Source organism: Theropithecus gelada, chromosome 20 (genome assembly GCF_003255815.1).
Source record: "Theropithecus gelada isolate Dixy chromosome 20, Tgel_1.0, whole genome shotgun sequence".
In the NCBI taxonomy this organism is placed as follows: Eukaryota; Metazoa; Chordata; class Mammalia; order Primates; family Cercopithecidae; genus Theropithecus; species Theropithecus gelada.
In genome coordinates, this window is record NC_037688.1 from 62,460,395 (window position 1) to 62,477,203 (window position 16,809).

At 38.3% G+C, this 16,809-nt stretch overlaps 1 protein-coding gene across 1 annotated transcript in view; it reads right to left on the minus strand.

Annotated features, from left to right (window-relative positions):
- Positions 1-16,809, minus strand: part of LOC112613890 (ATP-binding cassette sub-family A member 3-like) — a 180,928-nt gene that overhangs the window by 9,974 nt on the left and 154,145 nt on the right. The window contains exons 24-25 of the mRNA XM_025369761.1: positions 6,243-6,368; positions 5,813-6,007 (exon numbers count right to left, since the gene is read on the minus strand). Coding sequence (XP_025225546.1) covers positions 5,813-6,007; positions 6,243-6,368 — 321 coding nt within the window. The remainder of the gene's footprint in view (positions 1-5,812; positions 6,008-6,242; positions 6,369-16,809) is intronic.

Sequence of the window (16,809 nt, forward strand, 5' to 3'; positions counted from 1 at the left end):
AAACAATTCTATAATAATAGTTGGATATTTTAATATCCTACTCTCATTAATGAATAGAACAACCAGAGAGAAGATCAATAAGGATATAGACACCTTAAATAACACAATAAACCAATTAGATCTAACTAACGTATGCAGAACACTAATCAACAAAAAACAGAGTACACACTCTTTTCACGTGCACATAGGACATCTTCCAGGATGAACCATATTTTAGGCTATAAATTAAATCTCAGTAGATTTGAAAAGATAAACCACCTTTTCCAACCATAATTGGATGAATTTAGGTATCATTAACAGGAGAAAACCTGGAAAATTCACAAATTTGCAGAAATTAAACTACACACTCTTAAACAACCAATGGCTAAATGAAGAAATCATAAGAGAATTTAGAAAATGCTTAGAGATGAGTGAAAACAAAGAAAACACTACACAAAAACTCATGAGGCCCAGCAAAAGCAGTGTTCAGGGGGAAATTTATAGCTATGTTCTGTCCTTGGAGCCAATGGTCAGTGTTGCCCCAAAAGTGGTGGCTGAGGAGTTCTTATAGTGGACTGTCCCACATCACCCTGAGGTAGAGCCAATTGGGATTCCAAAGAAAGAAGCCCTAGATAACCGTCCAAAACATTTGTTAGGAAAATTTACATATGAGAGTTGTGGTGTCCTTGTGATGGATAGCAAAAAAGATGTTCTACCTGGGTATGGCTATAAGGAGGGAGTTGGTTTACAGAGTGTTTAAAGAATTTGGCTCAGGGCCAGGGCTACTTTCTATGTGTTTAGCAAGATGTTTGACCTTTCAGTTTTGGGCAACAACTTAAAGAACTTCATCAGTGTCTTGGAATGTTCCTTGGCACCTTCCAGGCCCTGGCTTGTGTCCAAGCCTGTAGGAGAAGGCATAAAGCTGGCCTTGAACAGCAACTCAGTTTGGTCAAGGCACTCTGTTTTCTCAGTCAGGACAAAGATAGAAAACAGGGGAACTGGGAGCCATACAAACTATAAATGCTTACATTAAAAAACAAAGAAACAAAAATAAACATGGAAACCAGCTGTGTGATTCCTGGATGTAAGTCAAGTTTCCATGGACTCTGGCACCATGAAAAAGTGACTAATTCACATAGACCTTGCTACTTCTACATTTAAAAAAGGAGGGCCACCCCTGTATTTAAAATGAGGTCTGCCAATATCCCATGAGCCATAGTTGCTGCTCAGCATGTCTCTGAGTGGGAAAAACCACAAAATATCAAGCACAAAGTTGACTGATATGCATAGATTTGAACTAGTTTGGTCACCAATATGGCCTTCTATGTAATACCTTCATAGCCCTGACTAGGAGTTATTTTTCCCTATCCTCCCATAACTCGATGGTGCTGGAGACCAAGTCATCTGTCTCTTGACTCTACTATAACCACTATAGCAACCATCCCATTTTTTTTCCTCCAGGCAGAGAATGACAATACAACAACAATGACAAAAAAGGCAGCATCCTAGCAAATTATAACCATGATCCAGTTTTATATCCCTGAATATTCACTCAGTCAGGATGCTTGGACCCTGACTTCTATTTGGAAAAGATAGTTGCATTTGATATGAAGTCAGATCTCATAGTTAATATAGATTCTAAGAAGCTTAGTGGTAATGTTGTGGCACTTTCCAAGTTAATCAAAGTGAGTTTTTCTATAGACTTATCTCTTCTCTGGATTTATTATTTTCCTCTTAATTTTTCTTGAATTTTTATGCATCTATTCTGTTCATATTGTGCAAGGTATAGGGAAATTAATAGATTGATCTATTTTTTTTCTTTTAAAAAATCAGTTACATTTCTATACGCTAACAATAAAACTCCCCAAAAGGAAATTAAGAAAACAATTCAATTTATATAGCATCAAAAAGAGTAAAATGCATAGGAATAGACTTAACCAATAAGTTAAAAGTCTCTTACACTGAAAACTATAAAAATTGCTAAAAAATTAAAGAAGACATAAATAAATAGGAATACATCCCATGTTCATGGATTGAGAAACTTACTATTGTTGTTACAAATAATCTCCAGATTCAATGCAGTTTCTATCAAAATCCTGATAACTTTTTTTTTTTTTTTTTTTTTTTGCAGAAGTAGAAAAATGCATCCTAAAATTCATGTAGTACCTTCTGGGACCCAAATGGCCAAAACAATCTTTTGAAAGGAAGGATGAAATTAGAGGACTCATACTTTATAAATTCAAAACTTACTGAAAAGTTTCAGTAATGAAAAACTGTGTGGCATAAATACACACATATAGATCTGTAAAAGAGAACAGAGATCCAGAAATAAATCCTCAGGAAATGATCAATTAATCACACATGGGTGCCAAGACCATTCAATAGACAAAGGACAGACTTTTCAACAAACGATGTTGAGAAAACTGGATATTCACATGAATAAGATTGATGTTGGATCCTTCCCTTACACTATATACCATAATAAACTCCAAATGGATCAAAGACCTAAACATGTTAGTTAAACTATAAAGCTCTTAGAAAAAAAATAGAGGAAAAACTTCATGACATCGAATTTGACAATAATTTTGTGGATAGGACACCAAAATCACAGGCAACAAAAGAAAAATTAGATAAAATGAACTTCATATTAAAACACGTGTGCACCAAAGGATACCAGAAAAGGCAGAAAAAGCTTCTTTCTCAGGTTACACCCTCTCTTCCAGGTGGCATGTGCAGCCAATGACTGGTAGATGCAGAGATACAAAGGCTAGCAACCTTGCTTCAATTGTGGGACTTGTGAAAGGTCATCTTGCTGCAGAGCTCTCAGTAAAATGGAGCAAGGCCTCAGGTGCAACTGAATTGCAGGTCATCTTCTCCTTCTGCCCAGTCTTGCCATCCTTACACCCTTATAGCACCTTCTCTGGCATATGTTATATGTAATGGGAAAAAGTATTTACAAATCATGTATGAATTAATATCCAGAATATATAAAGGATTCCTCCAGTTCAACAGCAACTGAAACCAAACAACACAATTTAAAATCGTGCAAATGATTAATATAGGCACTTCTCCAAGAAGATATACAAATGGCCAGTAAGCACACGAAAAAAATGCCCAATATCACTAATTGTTAGGGAAATGCAAATCAAAACTACAAGGGGATACCACCTCACAGTCATTAGGATGGCTACTATTAAAACAAAAATTAAGAAGAGTTAGTGATTACGTGGATAAATTGGAACTCTTGTGCATTGCTGGTAGGAATGTAAAATGACGCAGCTGCTGTGGAATACAGTATAGAAGTTCTTATGAAAATAATCATAGAATTACTATATGATTCTGCATTCCACCTATAGGTACGTATCCCAGATAATCAATAGCAGGGGCTCAGATATTTGTATATCAATGTTGATGCATTATTTGCAAGAGCCAAAAGGTACAAACAACCCAAATGTACCATAAATGGATGAATGGAAAAGCAAAATGTTGTATACTCATACAAAGGAATATTATCAGCCATAAAACTGAATGAATTTTTTTTTTTTTTTTTTGAGACAGAGTTTCGCTCTTGTTGCCCAGGCTGGGCTTACTGTAACTTTTACCTCCTTGCTTCAAGCAATTCTCCTGCCTCAGCCTCTCAAATAGTTGGGATTGTAGGCACACACCACCACACCTGGCTAATTTTAGTCTTTTTAGTACAGATGGGGTTTCACCATGTTGGCCAGCCTAGTCTTAAACTCTTGACCTCAAGTGATCCGCCCACCTTGGCCTCTCAAAGTGCTGGGATTACAGGCATGAGCCACCGTGCCCAGCCAAACTGAATGAAATTCAAATACATAGGTGAACCTTGAAGGTATTGTGCTAGGTGAAGTATATCAGATATACAAGGAAAATAGTATATGACTCTACTTACATGAGGTACCTAGTATAGTCAAATTCAAAGGAGTAAATGAAAGGATGAGGAGTTGTTGTTTAATGAGTAGAGATATTTAATTTAAGGAAAAAGTTATGAAGATGAACTTTTTTATATTATGCATTTTTCAATTTTTATATTATGCATTTTTACCACAATAGAAAGACAATGTAAAATTTTTTAAGGTCTGAATAAATGAAAATATTACCATCTGTTACATAAAATATGATAAATGTTTTAGAATAGCAAACTTGGAGAGATTCTCTGAGGCTTGAAAGAGTTCCCTCAGATTTACTGAACTTTGAATCAGTCCTTGCAAAAGGCTGACATTTTGCCCATATGCCTGTTCTTTTTTAAAATATGACATTTTGTATTAACTGTCTTTTTAGTTCCCAATTTAGCTTTTGCTCCTTGGTACCAGATTCACTTAAACTTTTTCTCCATTACTCACAGTCAGGAGACTGGACTGTTTTATGCCACCCTTATGTTCCCCAAGGGGACAAATGGTATGAACAAAGATAGTTAGGGGAGACCTCATGTCCCCTGACTTTTTTGCAAGGACCACCTGGCAGGAACAGATCACCTCCTGCCATCATGTATCACTCCCTCCTCTGTTTCTTTAACTCCTCCCCTTCTAGTATAAATGTGCTTGAGTTATTCACCCTATGAAATATTTTCTGTCCTTAGCACAAATCTGGGTGAATTTTCATTCTTCATTTTGCCTCACAGCTAACTGTCTTCAAAGTATAATCCACATTTTTAGCTCCACTTCTGGTTACCAGATGATATGCTTTGGCTGTGTCCCCACCCAAATCTCATCTTGAATTGTAGCTCCCATAACTCCCACTTGTCATGGGAGGGACTCGGTGGGAGGTAATTGAATCACAGGGGCAGGCCTTTCCTGTGTTGTTCTTGTGATAGTGAATACATCTCATGAGATCTGATGGTTTTAATGAGAGTTCCCCTGCACAAGCTTTCTTGCCTGTCGCCATGTGAGACATGACTTTGCTCCTCATTTGCCTTCCTCCGTGATTGTGAGGCCTCCCCAGTCATGTGAAACTGTGAATCAATTAAATCTCTTTCCTTTATAAATTACCCAGTCTCGGGTATGTCTTTATTATCACGATGAGAACGGACTAATAAACTAGACTACTGTTTATCCCGCAGGATGCAGACTCTGCCAACTCCATTTTCCTACTTCTATGGTGATAGTGGCTGATGTGATGAAGTGAGGAGAAATGAATTCACTATTCACGCTCTTGTTACTACCACCTACCTAACCCTAGTGCAATTGCTCTTGCCAACCTCATCAATGAAGTTCTACTTACTAAAGCCAAAGTACATTATCCAGGCTTTACCTTGCCTTAGTCTTCCTGGCGTTTGACACATTTGCTAATTCTCCTATTCTTGAAATTCTCCCCACACTTAGCTTCTTTCCAAGGTTACACCCTCTCTTCCAGGTGGCATGTGTGGCCAATGACTGGCAGATGCAGAGATACAAAGGCTAGTGCCCTTGCTTTACCTGGGGGACTTGTGAAAGGCCATCTTGCTGCAGAGCTCTCAGTAAGACGGAGCAAAGCCTCAGGTGCAACTGAATTGCAGGTCATCTTCTCCTTCTGCCTAGCCTTACCATTCTTACACCTTTACCATACCTTGTCTGGCATATGTTAGATGTAATGTTGAAAGAACTTGCCTTTTGCTTTAACAAAGAACACAGAAGACACTCTTGTTTTAGATTCTGCTCTTACTGCTTCACTCTTCAAAAGTTTATTTCCCTCTCCAGAATCAATTGACGGCATCAACAAAACAAATATCAATACATACCATATTTCCCATCTCCCTTCCCTAGCCACCTACCTGTTACCTGAACCTGAGTCATTCATTATGCTTCTCACATCTTAGACTGTAACAGCCTCTTACCTGTAGGATATCTTTTGTGATGCTAAAGCCATCAATCAACACATCTCCAGAGGTAGGGCTCGCTTCCCCAGTCAAAATTTGGAAAGTAGTTGTTTTTCCAGCTCCATTGAATCCAAGCAATCCAAAGCACTCCCCCTTTTGGATTGCAAGGGAGATATTTTTTACAGCCAGAATGGCTGGGCACTTAAAATATATCTAAAAAAAAAAAATCCAGGAAACACAATTCAGTAAAGAATACTTATAGGTAAAGTACAATTAGTAATATCTCAGACCCCTATGGATCACTACTTGAGACAGTTTCATGATAACTCTTCTGTTCTACTGGGAGAATACATATAGAGCCCAAAGAACCACAGTGAGCCCTTGGCACCAGTGGCACACTTGTAAGTAGAAATGAAGCCAGTGTATGTTAGCCATTGAATTATATTACCTTTATGAGTTCTTTAATAAGTACTATAGAATTCAGCGACTCCTGAGGCTGCTCCAGGATTCTCTTTCTTTCGTTTTGTACATCTTCATCTTCAGATTGCCCAGATAATTCCTTGGACACTATCTCCTGTATTTTCAAAACAAAAATTATAGAGGCAGATACCCTTTAGGCATCTGTTTTAGCCTGGGTGGCTTCATAAAAGCTAAATTGAGGGATTATATTAAAAGATGTTAAAACAGAAAGTTTGAGTCATTTCTAAGAGACTTCTTGAATAGCACTTCAGCGCTCACGTATAATTTGATAAGTTGTGAGTAATGAATAATTCACTAGAGAAAGAAGAGTGAGGACCAGAGGAGAGGAAAAAGGTACTCAGATGGTAGAGAGACTATGAATTAACATGCTACGATGTGTACTTTAATACTTTGAAAGACAACTTAAAGCATTTAAAACAGAAAAACGATTTTATCACCTGGATCCTTAAGAAGAAAATCATCTCAAGAGAGTAAAAAAGCTTTTAAACATAACAGTAATGAGTTTGTAATGATAAGTGCCCTTTGAAGGGAATGGGAGCTAAGAAGTTCAGCAAGATTTAAAAGGACTTTTCCTAAGAAACTCACTGGACTCCACGGTCTATGTTTTCAAGATAAATGTTGCAGATATTAATGCTCTTTAGTCACCTTGACTAGACCAAGTAGTTTCAGGAAACTGATCCAAACATGTTAGAGCAGAAATTTGGCATAATTTTCAAGACATTTTTGTCCAGTTATTTCAGAATACATTGATTTCTGTTTTCTATAGATTAAGAAATTAGGATTACATAACTTGTTTTTTCATGAGGTGAATCAGACACCTCATGAAAAACTGAAGCCACACTGAGATAAACAAATATGATTTGTTACAACCACAGAATGTTCAACACATAGAAAGAATAATAAGAACTGACTCTGTTTTATGAAGGAGAGAGAAAAAGTCAGTAAGACTTGATACGGAATAATTTTGAGACTTCCAGAATAACAGTTTAACAGGTCTGTAAACCTGTACCCCAGTGAAACTGGTGAAAGTTATTTTAAAATATAACCACTTAAAGCCTTCAGTAATGATCCTGCCTTAGTCCATTTTCTGTTGCTTATAACAGAATATCTAAAACTGGGTAATTTATATAAAGAAAAGCAATTTGTTTATTGCAATTATGGAGACTGGGTAGTCCAAAGGCGTGGCTCAGCATCTGGTGAGGGCTTACTCCTGATGGGGGCTTTCTACAGAGTCTGAAGGCAGCACAGAACATCACCTGGTGAGAGTGCTGACATGCTTAATCTCATGCTAACATGCTTACTCAGGTTGCTTTCCCTCTTCTTATAAAGCTACCAGTTCCACTTCCATGTTAACTCATCAATCCATTAATCAATGGATTAATCCATTCATGAAAGCAGAGCCCTCCCTCAGCATCCAATCACCTCTTAAATGCCCTACCTTTCAATACCGCCACATTGGGGGTTCTGTTCCCAACACATGAAATGTGGGAAACACATTCAAACCATAGCGGATCCTAAGGGCATACAGCAAATGAAGAAACATGTATTCAAGGAAATCTATTAGACTTGTTAAGAACAGTGAAATCCATGGTCCACATCCTCTCCTTCCTTCCCACAGGCCAGTGTGACAGAACGTTACTCTAGGCAGGTTCAGCCAAAAATATTAGACTCCCTTTTCCCCCAGCTTCCAATCAAGGGCTAAGGTATATTTCTGTAAGGGGAAGAAGGTTAGCATTTCTCATCCCATCCTTAGCAACCTTTTGCAGAGGTTATGTTTTGGGTAAGTATAGCTATGACTTTGGGTCTCCCTTCTTCGACTCAGCCCCTACTCATAAGGTGAAGGCTACCTTGGGCATGAGGTGCTATACTGGGGACTGGGCCCTGGCTCATTCATAGGGAAAGGGTTTTATGCTTGGAGAGGCAAGCCAAGAAGACCAGAGACTACTGTCCTCTACTGAACATCCAGCCCTGAAGCAGAAAAGCATTCCATTATCCCAGCTCAGAGGTTTTGCCCAGGGGGAGAGTTGGGCCATAAGACAGAGAACACCTCTGCTCTCCCCAATTTAATTGACTTAATTTGAAACAGAGGATGGAGGAAGTTAAAGCCTAAAGATGCTGTAAAAAACAGACCAGGTGCAGTGGCTCACACCTGTAATCCCAGCACTTTGGGAGGCCAAGGCGGGTGGATCACCTGAGGTCAGGAGTTCAAGACCAGCCTGACCAACATGGAGAAACCCTGTCTCTACTAAAAATACAAAATTAGCTAGGCATGGTGGCGCATACCTGTAATCTTAGCTACTCGGGAGGCTGAGGCAGGAGAATCATTTGAACCCGGGAGGGGGAGGTTGCAGTGAGCTGAGATTGCACCATTGCACTCCAGCCTGGGCAACAAGAGTGAAACTCCATCTCAAAAAAAAAAAAAAAAAAAAAAAAGGAAGTTTTGATGGAAAGCAATTAAGAGGTGACTGATAGCTAGCTCCATTACAGGTATAAATCAAACCATATACTAGGTAGTTTACTGAAGAGAACCAAGGAAAAAGACAGCTACGAAGAGCCCTCCTGGGGTAAAGATGAAGCTTAAACCCTGACTTCAAATTACCCATATAATTTAATTGGATCAGTTTTTGGAGAAATTCACACCCCAGGGCATTGTTGAAACCAATAAGAAATAAGAGATTAGTCAAGTTTAATAGCTGGATTAATATTAAACTTAGTGGAGTTTAATAGCTGGATGTAGTCATGAAAAGAGACAGTCAAGAACCCTGCAAAAATCACTGTCATCCAGGGATGACTGTGCCCATGCCCAGGTCTGCACCCTCTGAGGAACAACCTCTGAGGCTTCACACAGGAAGGGAAAGACTTCACTGAAACTGCTCAGCAAGTCACTAAACAATAAACTAGCAAACAGCAACAACTCCCTTGGTGAGAATAGTACCCACGGTTACCAACCTATATTATCAAAAAAGTTCAGAGCTCAGTTAAAAAAAAAATTACAACACATGCAAAAAAAATAAAGTTTGTGTCACATATAGGAAAAAAACCAGGCAACAGAAACTGTGAAAGTGACCAGACATCAGTTGTAACAGACAAAAGCTTTAAAGTAACCATTACAAATATATTCTAAAAGTAAAGGAAACCATGCTTAAAGAAATGAAGAAAGGTATTATGGCAATGTCTTATCAAACAGAGAATAATGAGATACAGATTATTAAAAAGGAACCAAATATAGGTTCTGGAGTTGAAAAGTACAATAACTGAAATGAAAAACTCAGTAGAGGAGCTCAATAGTAGATGTGAAGAAAGAATTAGCAAACATGAAGATCGGCAGAAAGAGATAATGCAGTCTGAAGAACAAAAAGAAAACTAATGAAGAAAAACAGTCTCAGGGGAATTTGGGACAACATTAGGCGTATCAACATTCCCATAATGGGTATGCCAAATAGAAAGTAGAAAAAGGAACAGAAAAATTTTTGAAGAAGTAATGGCTAGAAAAGTCCTAAATATGATGAAAAATATTAACCTACACATCAAGGGGGCTTAACGTACACCAAGCAGGATAAACACAAAGACGTCTCTATACATAAACATATCAGTACATTTGCTGAAAGCCAAAGACAAGGAAAAAATCTCTTGAAATAAGAAAGAGAAAAACACTCATAACCCACAAAAGAACCCCAGTAGGTTGACAACTGACTTCTTATTAGAAACAATAGAAGGCAGAAAGCAGGGGAATGACATGTACGAAGTGCTGAAAGAAAAAACAAAAACAAACAAACAGAAAACTATCCCCAAGAATCTTATGTCCAGCAGAGCTATGTTTAAACAATAAAGGCAAAATAAGGACATTACCAGATAACAATTTTAAGAAAATGTTGCTAGCTGACCTGCTCTACAGGAAATCCTAAAGGAAGTTGTTCAGTCACAAGCAATTGACCCCAGACAGAAATTTGAATCCATATTTATAAAGACATGGAATAAATATCAATAATAAATAATTATTTAATCCATGCTTATAAAGACAATTATGGAATTAAGAAATGGCATAAATGCATGTTTCTTCTCCTTTCTTCCATTAGCTGACTTAAAGAACAACTAACTGTACAAAATGATATGTATATACTTTTTTGTATGTTTGGGCCTATAACAGAGAAATATAATATATTTGCCAATAATAGCACAAAGAAGGTGGGAGTGAGCAAATCTGTGTTCTTCTAAATAAATGACACTAGATGGTAACTCAAATACATAGGAACAAATGAAGAAAACCAGAAATGGTAAATACAATGGTTAGTATAACAAGGGCTAAAAATACATATTTGCTGTCCATTCTTCTCTTAGTTTATTTAAAAGACATGGATGCAGCTGGAAACCATCATTCTTAGCAAACTATCACAAGAACAGAAAACCAAACACCGCATGTTCTCACTCATAGGTGGGAACTGAACAATGAGATCACTTGGACTCAGGAAGGGGAACATCACACACCGGGGCCTATCATGGGGAGGGGGGAGGGGGGAGGGATTGCATTGGGAGTTATACCTGATGTAAATGACGAGTTGATGGGTGCAGCACACCAACATGGCACAAGTATACATATGTAACAAACCTGCACGTTATGCACATGTACCCTACAACTTAAAGTATAATAAATAAATTAAAAATAAATAAATAAATAAATAAAAGACAAAACATTACATAAAGTAATAAGTATGATAATGTATTGCTGGGTCTATAACATGTAGATGTACTATGTATAATAATAGAAAAAAGAGGAATAATAGATAATACCGATATATAGGAATAAAGTTTTTATATCTCACTGAAATTAATTTAGCATTAAACTGAGGTAGATTTTAATAAGTTGAGTAGATTTGATAAGCGAAGCATATTGCAAGTCCTAAAACAACTACTAAGGAAATTACTCAAAAAACATAGTGAAAAAATAATTGAAAGAATTGAAATGTTACTTTATAAAATTTTCGCTAATTGCAAAGGAAAGCAGCAAAGGATGAACAGAAGAACAAACAAATGATACAGAAAAAGTGTAAAATGGAAATATATCCAACTATATCAATAATGACATTAAATGTGAATGGATTAAACAATGCAAACACAAGGCAGAAACTGTCAGACTGGATTTTTAAAGCCGCAACTATATGCTGTTGTGATGGTTAATTTTACATGTCAACTTGGTTAGGCCATAACAGGCAGATATTTGGTAAAACACTAATCTAGATGTTGGTGTAAAGATATTGAAACCACCTTTGCAAAAATTATAACTGAGAAAATTATGACAGTGAAAGAGATCTAACCTAACAGACTCCATCATGCTTCCAACCTCCAAGCTGTCCTGGCTCATTCCTGGGCATAGGCTGCATTAACTTTAGGAGGAACTTAGTTTGTAGTTTAACTTTAAAACAAATACAATAACAACATTTTCCCAAAACAACCCTTTTCCTGCCTGGGGACTAGACTGTCTTTGCAGGACTAACAAATTAGTTACAAGATTAGAAATCATGGTTTAGGGGTCATTTGGCTAAAGGCTGCAAGATTGTGAACCTCCCCAAATTGCTCTGCGGGTAACATGACTGATCTTAGGTTAAAACCTAAGATGCTTTGCAGACCCTGTACTCAATGGATCAGCTGGCACGACCCAGATTGATAAACTGACCCATCTGGTCTTGGCCCTCACGCAGGAGCTAACTCAGCACAAGAGGACAACTTTGACTCCCTAAGATCTCATCTCAGACCTGACCAATCAACACTCCCCACTTTCTGACCTCCTACCCACCAAATTATCCTTAAGAATCCCAATCCCCGAGTTTTGGGGCAGACTGATTTGAGTAATAATAAAACTCCAGTCTCGCATTCAGCAAGCTCTGTGATTTAAACTATTTCTCTACTGCAATTCTCCTGTTTTGATAAATCAGCTCGGTCTTGGCTGTGGGAAAGGAGAACTCGTTGAGTGGTTACAATATTTTAAAATCTTCCCTGGGTCTCCAGCCTGCTAGCCTACCCTTCAGATTTTAAACATAACAGCATCCACAATCATGTGAGCCAATTTCTTAAAATCTCAATCTCAATCAATCTCTCTCTTTCTGATAGTCCATGACTGATGTGGCAACAAAGATCTGAAACCACTGGACACTCATAATCAAATTCTTACAAGAGGCAAGATACTGGGTGACCACGTATCCATATGTATGATACTGGTCAATGTACGATTTTTGTCAAACTAACAAGCATAATGAGATTAGCTAGATGCTTCTAATTTTGCAGGACAAAATAGGGAAAGAAAAGGATAAGCTTAGGGATTCAAATTTCCAGATGAAGGGCTACATAAATGTCCTTAAATGTCTACGTCTGTCAAGAAAGAGACTCATACAGCCACAGGGCTGAGATTGCTAAAAAAAAAAAACCCCACAGCCTCATTCTGTGGGTGGCTGAATTACAACACTAATTGAATTCCCAACTTTGCAGAGTAACTACCATTAAAGTGAAGGCATTGCTTAGGAAGGAATGATATCCTGAAGACTGGAATGTGGACAAATGAGAAGATTCTGATGAAGCTGGGAACGATGAACTCCTACATTCTTATGAGACTTGTTTGCCAGTAGAAGCAGGTTCTCTGTACCTGTGTAAAAAAATTAACACTACTGCAGGGCGCGATGGCTCACGCCTGTAATCCCAGCATTTTGGGAGGTCGAGTCAGGTGGATCATGAGGTCAGGAGATTGGGACCATCCTGGCCAACATGGTGAAACCTTGTCTCTACTAAAAATACAAAAATTAGCTGTGTGTGGTGGCAAGCACCTGTAGTCCCAGCTACTCAGGAGCCTGAGGCAGGAGAATCGCTTGAACCCAGGAGGTGGAGGTTGCAGTGAACTGAGATCACACCACTGCACTCCAGCCTGGTGACAGAACGAGACTCCATCTAAAAAAAAAAAAAATTAACACTGCTTTGTCTAACAAAACTATAATGGCCTCCCCTGAAGTAGATGTCTTGCAAAACATTGCTGATTCTTCTCAGGACCCGCCTCCACACCTTTTTGGTTTTAGAGCCATAACTAGAGTCATTTCTACCAGGCCCCTAAAGGTGAGGTACAAAGTGTGACTTATGAGGAGCTATGCTACACTCCAAAAGAACCACAGCACCAGTCAGGTTCCCATATCCTCCAGACTCCAAGTACTTAAGTACTTACAGTACTGAGCCTCCAGTCCTGCCCAGACACCAGGACAGATACCAAAGTCCCAGGATCCAGGCCATATTTTGTCCCCGGAGCACCCCACCATCTACAGTGTGGAGCTGGCTCCCACAGCCCTACACCTCAGGACTTCCCCAACACCAGGCTGACCTTCATAGCCCTAGTCATCAAGTTGGTACTCACAGACTGAGCCTTCAGGCCTTACTCAGTGGATACAGGCCACAGATGGGGCACAGAGCAGCCCCTGTGGTCGCAGGCTTCAGTCCAGTGAAACAGACTTGATCTCCACAAAGAACCTAAGCTATGGACCAGTCTCCAAACCAGGCAGTCTTTGGACCCACTCCAATACCAGGTCAGCCCTACAGATTCAGGCTCCAGGCCTATCTCAGGGCCAGGACAGTGCCAGTGGCCCTGGGCTCTGAACCATACCCAGAACTTGGCTGACTTCCATAGTCATAAGTCCCAGGCCAGATCCAGTGGCTCCAGGTACTAGGCTAGCATCCATGATCTTAGAACTCAGACCAGCGCCCATGGAACCAGGCTCCATGCTGGCTCTAGCACCAGGCTGGCTTCACCTTCCAGGAAGGCCCTTATGGTCCCATGCTCTAGCAGACCCTGGGTTCAATCTTTTCCCAGTAGACCTAATAACCTGGACCACCAGGGGATACAGGCTTCAGGACCAACCTTATGGTCCCAGGCACCATACCTACCTAGCTGCTATCCCTGGCAAAAGAACAGCTTGCCCAAAGACTCCAGCAGCAAATCTGTACTTGAAACAGTCTGCTCAGAATCTCTGAACAGCTGACAGGTAAAAGGTTTTCCTGGAAAAAGCCAATCTACAAAAATTGGAATTAGTTCCTACTTATTCAAATGTGCATACATCAAAGTAAGGCAAAAACAAAAACAAAAAAACAAAAACAAACAAAAAAACATAAAGAACAAAGGAGATCATAATGCCACCAACACCAAAACAAAAAAACACAAGTCTCTCCCAGGAGCTGACACTCTTCAAAATGATACACAAATAGTCTGACAAAGAATTCAAAATAATCGTTTTAAGGAATGTCAAACATACTTCAAGAAAATATAATAACAACAATGAACAAGTCAATTAAATCAGGTAAACAATAATGACTCAAATGAGAAATTTAACAGAGAGACTGAAATTATTTTTTAAAAAAATCTAACAAAAATTCTGGAGCTGAGAAATACAACAAATTTGAGATAAAAATTGCAGTAAAGAGCATGAACAGAAGACTTGATCAAGCAAAAGAATGAATCTGTAATTCATTTGAACATGCAGACAAGTTATTTGAAAACAGACAGAAAAGGAAAAGGATTAAAAATAATGAAAAAGAATAAAGAAATCTTATGGGATTTATTAGATAGCATCAAAAGAGCAAATACGAGTTAGCAAAGGAGAAGAAAAAAGTAAATGGTTAGACAGTTTGTTTAAAGAAATAATAGCAGAATACTTTACAAATTTGGGGAAAGTTATACATTTCCAGGTACAGGAGGGTCAAATATGTTCAATCAGATTAAATTTAAACAATACTACACCAAGACATATGAAAATCAAATTGTCAAAAGTCAAGCACAAAAAGAGGATCTTGAAAGTGGCAAGAGAAAAAAGCAAATAACATATATAAAGGAGATCCAATAAGGCTAGCAGCGAATTTCTCAACAGAGATCTAACAAACCAGAAGAGAGTAGGATGATGTATTTAAAGTGCTCAAGGGAAAACAAAACTGTCATTCAAGAATCCTATACCCTGCAAACTTGTCATTCATAAATGGAGAGATAAAGGCTTTCCCAGGAAACAAAATCTAAGGGATTTCATTACTACCAGACCTCAAGATTGTGATTACTTACAAGAGATGCTAATAAAATTTTTTCACGATGAAAGAAGAGGGTGCTAATGAGTAACAGAAAAACATATGAAAATATGAAACTCGGCCGGGCGCGGTGGCTCAAGCCTGTAATCCCAGCACTTTGGGAGGCTGAGACGGGCGGATCACGAGGTCAGGAGATCGAGACCATCCTGGCTAACACGGTGAAACCCCGTCTCTACTAAAAAATACAAAAAACTAGCCGGGCGAAGTGGCGGGCGCCTGTGGTCCCAGCTACTCGGGAGGCTGAGGCAGGAGAATGGCGGGAACCCGGGAGGCGGAGCTTGCAGTGAACTGAGACCCGGCCACCGCACTCCAGCCTGGGCGACAGAGCCAGACTCAGTCTCAAAAAAAAAAAAAAAATAAAATGAAAATATGAAACTCACTGGTAAAAGTAAGCATACAGTCAAATGCAGAATACTCCAATATTGTAATGGCGGTATGAATTACTTCTAACTTTAGTATAAAGGTTAAAAGACAAAATGTGGTATGTTCTTAAGGGACATATAATATAACGGAAAGTAAACTGTAACATTACAAATTTTAAATGCGGAAAGAGAAGGAGTAAAATTGTGGAATTTTAAAATGTGATCAAAATTGAGTTACTATCACCTTAAAGTAGCCTACTATAACCATAAAAATTTCTTGGGAAGCCTTATGGTACATGCAAAACAACAAAGCAGATAGAAAGAGATAGAAAATAAAGACTTAAAGCATACCAGTAGAGAAAATTATTTAATCAATAAGGTGATTGCAAGAGAGAGAAAAAAGGAACAAAGGATCTACAAAATAATCATAAAACAACAAAATGAAGGTAGTTACCCATCAATAATTATGTTCAATTTAAATGGATTAAATTCTCCAATCAAAAGATACAGAGTAGCTGAAATATATGCTATCTACAAGGACTCATTTCACCTGTAAGGACATACCTAGACTGAAAATGAAGGGATAAAAATAATATTTTATACAAATGGAAACCAAAAAAAAAGAGCAGGAGTAGCTATGCTTAGATGAAATAAGTTTTAAGTCAAAAATTGTAAAACAAGATAAAGAAGGTCATTATATCATGATAAAGGAGACAATTCATCAAGAGGATGTAGCAATTATAAACATACATGCACCCAACTTCAGATCACATAAATATATAAAGCAAGTATTAATAGATCTGAAGGGAGAGATAGACAGTAATACAAGAATAGGAAAGTAGGAAAATTCAATACCATACTCAAATAGCAACTCATACGTTCAGAAAATGAATACAGAAACATTGGACTTAAGCAACATTTTAGACCAAGTGGAATTAATAGACATATGTAGTACATTTGATCCAACACCAGTAGAATACAAATTCTTCTATAGTGTGCCCAGAACATTCTCCAGGAGAGTTCATATGTTAGGCTATAGTACACATCTTAACACATTTCAAAAGACTGAGATCA